General features: G+C 41.3%; 1 protein-coding gene across 1 annotated transcript; it reads left to right on the top strand.

The window, feature by feature from the left end:
* The first annotated feature begins 2,216 nt into the window (after positions 1–2,216).
* LOC119069027 lies at positions 2,217–8,256 on the top strand. Its single transcript, XM_037172897.1, has 2 exons — positions 2,217–7,331; positions 7,465–8,256. The coding sequence occupies exons 1-2, from the start codon at positions 2,217–2,219 to the stop codon at positions 8,254–8,256; spliced, it is 5,907 nt and encodes a 1,968-aa protein (XP_037028792.1).
* Positions 8,257–8,461: the final 205 nt, after the last annotated feature.

The following is an 8,461-nucleotide window of genomic DNA, read 5'->3' as shown; positions in this document are numbered from 1 at the left end:
GACATTGATTAAACAAAGCCGTGATTGCCTTTAATAAGGAGTCTCCACCTAGTTTAATGGCTTCCACTGGAACACCATCTTCTCCTGGAGACTTTTTGTTTTTCATCTCGGCTACTGCGGCCTTGACTTCATCAACAGTTATATCGGGCATATCATCCGATCCCACGTTTCTTATTATTGGTCTATCTTCGGTTTCTTCCGTTGGACTCTGTCTTGCTGAAGAAAACAAATTCTCATAAAATTCTGTTGCAATATTTAATATCGCATTTCGATCCGTTTGGATCGTTCCTGTTTTGTCTCGTAATTTGAAGATTTCTTTTTTGGCGTTTGTCATTTTTCTCCGTAGGACTTTCATATTGCAGTTAGCTTCAATTATGTTTTGAGCCAATTGGACATTATATTTTCTTTCATCTGATCTCCTTGCTTTGTTGATACTTTTAGACAAGTTCCGGTATTCCACCGAATCTCGTCCTCCGTTTTTTACCAACTCTGCTCTGCTTGCGATCAGGTCTAATGTTTCTCTGCTGAGTTTTGATTCTTTCCCTTGGACGGATTTGCATTTGGATTTCATGAAACCCATTATTGTATCGACGATTTTGGTATTCAATTCGTCCAATGTTTCACATTGATTGTTGACGTTATCTAATTCGGCAGTCATTTTCGTAGCAAATTCTTCATTTTGTGTGTAAAGCCGTTGTACGTCAATCCTTTCACTTTTCTGAACTAGTTGTGATCTTTGAAATCTGGTATTTAACGTGACTCTTGCACGAACCATTCGGTGATCACTACCTGTTGAAAAATTGTTTAGGACCGTAACGTTCTTAACGGTTGACTTACAGCCAGTTATGATGTAATCGATCTCATTTTTCGTTACACCATCTGCACTAGCCCAAGTCCATTTACGTTGAGGCTTTCCTGCAAAAAATGAATTCATTGCGTACAAATTGTGTTGCTGTAGGAAGTTGAGTAAAACATTTCCACGCTCATTTCTTTGGTCGTTGCTAAAACTGCCAATAGAAACTTCGGAGTCTTCTTCTCGTTTTCCCAGCTTCGCATTGAAATCACCGATGAGATATTGGTAATGTGATGGGTTTTCGTCCAGAGCTTTCTCGACATCTTCATAGAATCTTTCTACTTCTTCGTCATCATGGGTGGACGTGGGTGCGTAAACCTGAATTAATTTGACACTGTATCTGTTATTTATCTTCAGGCTTACGTATATCACTCGATCGGATATGCTTTTCGTGTGAGTTGTTGGACAGCACTGATTATCGCTGTACCAGATTAAATCGACTTTTTTTTTTTACATTCTTACCCGATGACATGACACTTTAGATTCTTTCTCGGAAGTGCTCTATTCATGCGCTTTTTTCTAGTTTCATTTTGTGATATGCGTTGTTATCATTCACACGCATTTGTGTTTATCCAATTAGTATTTTTTCAATCCAAAGTAATTTGGACATCTGTTCATAGAAATAACGTAATTCATTGTGCGGTGCATTATTCTGTGCAATTCGTTCTCAGTTTGACTAGGTAATTTTGCTGTTTTGTTTAACGTTTGCGAGGAGAACGAATTTTCCATTTTTGCCGTTGTCATTTTCAGATCCGTAAATTATTCCATCAGGCAGCCTGTTTTGTATGCAGATTTTTTTGATGCAAGGCTTCGCCTTTTTACTTGTAAGTTTGCAATCAATGTTTCTTTGCGATCAGAGCTAATTTTGACTGGTTTAGGGAATGATTTGGTTCTAACCTTTGCGCCGCACATTTGTTTTGCTGTTGAGGATTCCGTGTGGGAATACAAAAGTAAGGAAAATTTCTGTTTTTTAGTTTAAGTTGTTTCCTAATGTTTGCGTTTATATTTACACTAGGAAATTGAAGTTGATTAAAACTTTATCGATTCAATAAACGACGATAAGTTTGAGAAGAAATTCTTGTGTTTACTTTCAATTTGAACGCCACCGGAAGCCGAATCAGCAACATTCTTCAATTTCTTTTACGAGACATCCGTCGACAAAGGCACAAAGCTAATATCGAAAATGGATAAAAAGAACACAAGAGCTCGTCCGATGGTTTATACAACAAGAAGCTGTCGGTTATGTCCGAATGTGGACACAGATGAAATGGTTGCGTGCGATTCATGCGACCTTTGGTATCATTTCCAATGTGTAAACGTCACGAGTGATGTGAGGTATCGTCCTTGGGTCTGCGAGAGCTGCATGATATTTGGAGCAGCGTCACATCGTCCCGAAGGCAACGAAGAAAAAGAACCGAATCCACCTGGTTCGCATAAGTCGTCAAAAAGTTCAATAACAACGAAGCAACGAATCGCCGCACTGAAAAGGCTTGAAGAAGAACAAGCAATTCGATTGGACGTGTTGGCCAAGAAGTATAGAATAATCGGTGCATCTGATGACGAAAGCGATTCGACTAGTCGTGATGATAAGGAACGATGTTCAAAAACGTCGTCAGTGGATAATACACTTAAGTGGGCACGTGACTTACAGGACATATCGAAAGAATTTTCGAAAATCACATTTATGGACGAACATTCAGTATCATCAAGTGATCATGAAAGGGAAGTTGTGAACACACTTTCCAGCGACCAATTAAGAAGTAATTTTCTGGCCTCACAAGTTTCCGGTCAGTCAAAGAATATTTTACGACCATCTGTTCTGTTAGGCGGAAAAGCTGAACGTCAATCGACGAATACCCAGAATGCGTCTAATCATCACCCCGAAACATTCGATTTTCATCATAAGGGTGCTGTGCCTAAAGACCGTACTTTTCGTGGATTATTTGGAGCATTTGGTCATCGTGGACTGGAAAATTCAATGAAAAGGTCTCGCATTGATGACGATACAACGGTTAAGGAGAAAATTAAATTCAATCCTCGAACAAACGATCCTATGAATACACGTCAACCAGCTACAACAAACAGCAAGTTTAGAGAAAGTGAAACCCATGCTCAAGATTCGTTGAAATTCCGTCGCAATTGGAATAATTTTCAACCGCCAAATAATCAGCAATCTTCAATGGATGACATTCAAGATCGTCTTTCAGCTCAATATCATCATCAAGTGAAATCTAACAACGATATTGGCATCGATCCGACGTCATTTGGTGGAATACCAAACTTCAATAATACTAGAATGCCATCCACATTCAATTTCAATCCAAGTCCTGCTCCGCAACTGAATTTTGGAGTACAAGAATCTGGATATGTTTCACTCCCACCAGCACAATTAACCAGAAATCAAATAGCCTCACGACATGTCTTCAAGGAGTTACCAGATTTTGATGGAAAACCAGAGGACTGGCCTCTCTATCTTAGTGCGTTGAAAACTTCTACAGTGGCGTGCGGATATACTGATACGGACAATTTGGGACGATTACAGCGAAGTCTAAAAGGTGACGTGCTGAGCATGTTCGGGTGCCGTTTGGTACATGCTAGAGCAGTACCGGGTGTCATTGAAGCCCTACATTTAATTTTTGGTCGACCCAGTCTCATCATTCATCAGTTATTGAAAAAAATTAATGAAACGCCTTCACCACAAGCTGACGACTTGGGTTCGCTGATAAAGTTTGCCATTGCTGTGCAAAACTTGTGTGCTACGATTGAATCTTCAAATGATTTGGACTATCTACACAATCCGATCTTAATCCAAACAGTTATTGACAAATTGCCAACGCAGATACAGTTGAACTGGGCATACTTCAAAGTTGGTGTTGCAGTAGCAGATTTATCAACACTGGGTAAATGGTTGTACCATTTGGCACAGGTCGCAACTAGTGTCATTAATCCGTCCGCATTAAAGTTCATCGACAAAAGCAAAAATGATAGCAAGAAGAAAAATCCGCAGCAAAATCAGTACTCGAATGCTCATTCGGAAAGTGGTTCAAGCAAAACGTCGAACGACAAGTCAAAGTGTCCAGTTTGTGAAACCGCTTCCCATAAATTGGTGGATTGCAGAAAATTTAAGCAAAATCCCATCGACGAAAGGTGGAATTTGGTACGAAAGTTCAAGAAATGCGGACGTTGCTTCGAAAATCATCATTGGACACGATGCAAATCCAAGAAAAAGTGTGGAAAAGATGGATGTAACGCAAATCATCATGTCTTGCTTCACAACACGGTTGCTAAACCAGTGGCGCAAATTCCGGCAGTAACTGAAACACAAATTGTTCCTCATTCATCCAATGCGCACCGAACCGTGTCAGTTGGTGTAAAGAATCCAGACATTTTTCGTATTGTTCCGGTGATATTGTCGTACAACAACAAATCTATCCGAATCTTTGCATTTTTGGATGACGGCTCAAACTTGACATCACTGGAGGAAAGTGTAGCTAATCACATTGGAGCGCTCGGTACAATCATGCCGTTGTGTGTTTTATGGTCAATGGGAAAATCACATCAAGTCGATACGACTTCGAGGCAAATTACCGTTAATATTTGCGGAACTTTCGACGAAGCGCAACAATACACCCTGAAGCATGTTCGTACGGTGAAAAAACTAAATTTGCCGTCTCAGTCAATAACTCAGAGTTGGCTCAATCACTATCCACATATGAAAGACGTTCCAGTCTCCACGTATACTGATGCACGACCACAGTTAATTATTGGTCTTCAGTATTCGCATTTAATGGTGTCGTTAAACACGAAGGAAGGCGATTTAAATCAACCAATTCTGTGCTGGACTCGTTTGGGTTGGACAGTGCAAGGACCGAACGATCAAGGCGGTCAAAATCAATCCTCAAAATATGGTTTGACAATGTGTGAATGCCAGTCTGACGACCCTGATCTACATCGATTAATGGCGGAATATTTTTCCATTGAGAATTTCGGTGTCAAGGCTACCAATTTGACACTCGAATCAAAGGAATTGACCAGAGCGAGACATTTGATGGAATCAATGATCATTCGACAAGGAAATCGATTTGTATCACCACTGCTCTGGCGTACTGATGATATTCACCTACCGAACAATTATGGAATGGCGCTTAGACGTCTACAATGTGTTGAAACGAAAATGCAAAAAGATTCGGTTTTGGCCGAGAAAATGCGTTTGTACATCGCCGATTTCATCCAAAAAGGCTACATACGACGATTGTTGGATACAGAGCGAAACATTACAACGTCACGCACTTGGTACCTGCCTATTTTCCCCGTATTTAATCCCAAGAAGCCAGAAAAGTTTCGCATCGTTTGGGACGGAGCGGCAAAGGTCAACGGCCATTCGTTGAATTCAAATTTATTGGTGGGACCGGATCTGCTTATGCCACTACCAGACATTCTACGACGTTTTCGTCAACGAAAGATCGCTATCACCGGCGACATAAAGGAAATGTTCCATCAAGTTTTGGTGTGTCCAGCTGATCAAGATTCACAACGATTTCTGTGGCGCGATGGTGACATAAATCGCAATCCGGACGTTTATGTAATGAATGTTATGACGTTTGGCTCATCGTGTTCGCCGTCTATTGCGCAATGGGTAAAAAATAAGAACGCTTCCGATTTCAAGGAGCAATTTCCACGAGCCTACGATGCTATCACACGTTCTCATTATGTGGATGATTTGATTGACAACACGCATACCGAAGAAGAAGCTGTTCAGTTGATTCAAGATGTACAGTTCATACACCGACATGCCGGTTTCGAAATGCGCAATTTTGCATCGAATTCTAAGGACGTTTTACGATCGTTGAACAGTAGCAGTGAAAATGTTGTCAAGACTTTGGACGATAAAATCAATTTGACCACCGAACGTGTGCTGGGGCTCTACTGGAACACAGAACTGGACACCTTTACGTATTGTTTGAAGTTTGTAAAGGTTCATCCAGTCGACACTCATCCACCAACCAAACGACAAATTTTAAGTGCAGTGATGTCAATCTTCGATCCTCTGGGATTTCTGGCACACTTCGTGATTTATGTTAAAATCCTTCTGCAAGATATTTGGCGCGAAAAGATTGACTGGGACGATATGCTTTCGGATGACATGAAAAATCGTTGGAGGTTTTGGCTGCAACATTTGCCACAAGTCGAGAATGTCCATATTCCTCGACTGTATTCGCCAAGAATTTCGCCTGTTTTACCAGAATTGATACAACTTCACGTCTTTGTGGATGCTAGTTTGGAGGCATACGCTGCAGCGGCGTATTTCCGCATCGAAAACAATTCTGGCGTCGACAGCTGTTTGGTTGAAGCTAAATCTAGAGTGGCACCTATCAAACCAATGTCCGTTCCACGTTTGGAGTTACAAGGAGGAATACTTGGTACTAGACTGGCTAGTAGCATAGTGCAGAGTCATGACGGTCTACAAATCGACAAAATTATTATTTGGTGCGACTCAAGGACAGTGCTGGCTTGGATAAATTCCGATTTGCGACGATACAGTCAATTCGTTGCATTTAGAGTGGCCGAAATTTTGGACTCATCTCACAAAATCGACTGGCGTTGGATTCCTAGCAATGAAAATGTTGCCGATGAAGCTACCAAATCCAAGAAAAGTTTAGATTTGGACATGTCGTCGCGCTGGTTTCAAGGACCAGATTTCTTACGCGATCAAGATTCCAATTGGACCTTTGAATTAGAGGAACCAGAATTTAAAACGACAGAAGAATTGCGACCGATGTACCTGCTATCACACATAGAACAACCAGTGCAACAAGTTGTTGAGTTTGAACGATTTTCCAATTGGCGTCGATTGGTCCGAACAGTGGCGTACGTTTTTCGATTTATTAACAACATGAAAACGAAACGAGGACAACGATTAGCTGGTGTTTTTTCGTCTAAGGAACTGTTGTGTGCTGAATCGTTTCTGTATAAGTCAGTTCAACAAAGAGCTTTTGGTGACGAAATTGCCATAATTCAATACAACGTTGGCGCAACGGCTGACAAACAAAAAGAATTTCCGACGGCTAGTGTCATCCGCACTACTTCAGCATATATCGACGATATTGGCGTCATGAGAGTTCGAGGAAGAATTGACGCTGCGACGTCAATTTCGGACACTATGAAGCGACCGATCATTTTAGACCGCCACCATTACGTTACTCATCTGATCGTCGACTTCTATCATCGCAAATACAAACACCTAAATAATCAGACTGTGTTGAATGAGATCCGGCAAATTTTTTACATTCCACGACTTCGTGTGCTTCTCAATCAAGTTCGTCACAACTGTCAGATGTGTAAGAATCGTTTAATGAAGCCAAAGGTACCGGAAATGGCTCCACTTCCAGAGGCGAGATTGGCAGTACATGTTCGACCGTTCACCTACGTTGGAATTGATTATTTCGGCCCGATGAAAGTGGTTTTTGGTCGTGGAACGGTAAAGCGTTGGGGTGTGCTGTTCACTTGTCTCACAACGCGTGCCATTCATCTCGAAATTGCGCATTCGTTGGATACAAGTTCATGCATCATGGCCATCTACAATTTTATTGGACGTCGGGGTCAACCAAAAGTATTTTATTCCGACAATGGAACTAATCTGCACGGTGCACACAATACCACTGTCCGAATTGCGCAAAGAATTCAAGAAGCTGAAACAAGATCGAATTCAAGAAGAATTTACAACATCCGACTTTATGTGGACTTTCAATCCGCCAGTTGCGCCTCATATGGGAGGCAGTTGGGAACGAATGATCCAGACTGTGAAAAAGTGTTTGGATGAATCAATGACGTCCCGTTATCCTACCGACGAAGTGCTTCAGAGTTTATTTATCGAAGCCGAAAACATCGTCAACTCGAGACCTTTAACCTACGTTGCACTTGATTCGCCGTACGATGAAGTTCTCACACCGAATCATTTTCTCATTGGATCATCGAACGGATACAAACCACCTCACGACTTCAACGACTCGGATTTGTTGCGAAATTCATGGCGAACGGCACAAGCTATGGCCGATAAGTTTTGGTATGCATTCGTGATGGAATATTTGCCTACAATTACACAACGTTCGAAATGGCTCAAGAAGGTGAAACCGTTACAAGTCGATGACGTTGTTTTGATCGTGGATGCTGCTTTCAAACGAAATACTTGGCCGAAGGGATTGGTTGTCGAAACTCACAAGGACAAGAATGGCATCGTACGCAGTGCTAAAATCAGGACAGATTTGGGAACTTTTTTGACCAGACCTGTATCACAGTTGGTGGTGCTTGATGTGCGCAAAGAATCGGTCCAACAGATTGAACTGGATGTTAAGCTGAGATCCACGGGCTCAGTTAACGGGGTGGAGGATGTTGGACAGCACTGATTATCGCTGTACCAGATTAAATCGACTTTTTTTTTTACATTCTTACCCGATGACATGACACTTTAGATTCTTTCTTGGAAGTGCTCTATTCATGCGCTTTTTTCTAGTTTCATTTTGTGATATGCGTTGTTATCATTCACACGCATTTGTGTTTATCCAATTAGTATTTTTTCAATCCAAAGTAATTTGGACATCTGTTCATAGA

The sequence above is a fragment of the Bradysia coprophila genome, assembly GCF_014529535.1.
Source record: "Bradysia coprophila strain Holo2 chromosome X unlocalized genomic scaffold, BU_Bcop_v1 contig_212, whole genome shotgun sequence".
Lineage (NCBI taxonomy): Eukaryota > Metazoa > Arthropoda > Insecta > Diptera > Sciaridae > Bradysia > Bradysia coprophila.
The sequence above is the reverse complement of the archived record's forward strand: the minus strand, read 5'-3'. Positions and strand labels throughout refer to the sequence as shown.

Excerpts from the sequence above, each read along its gene's own strand:
- LOC119069027 (XM_037172897.1), top strand. The coding sequence starts at position 2,217 with ATGATATTTGGAGCAGCGTCACATCGTCCCGAAGGCAACGAAGAAAAA. Across the intron at positions 7,332-7,464 it reads TGGTTTTTGGTCGTGGAACG|TATTTTATTCCGACAATGGA; the intron begins GTAAAGCGTTGG and ends GTCAACCAAAAG.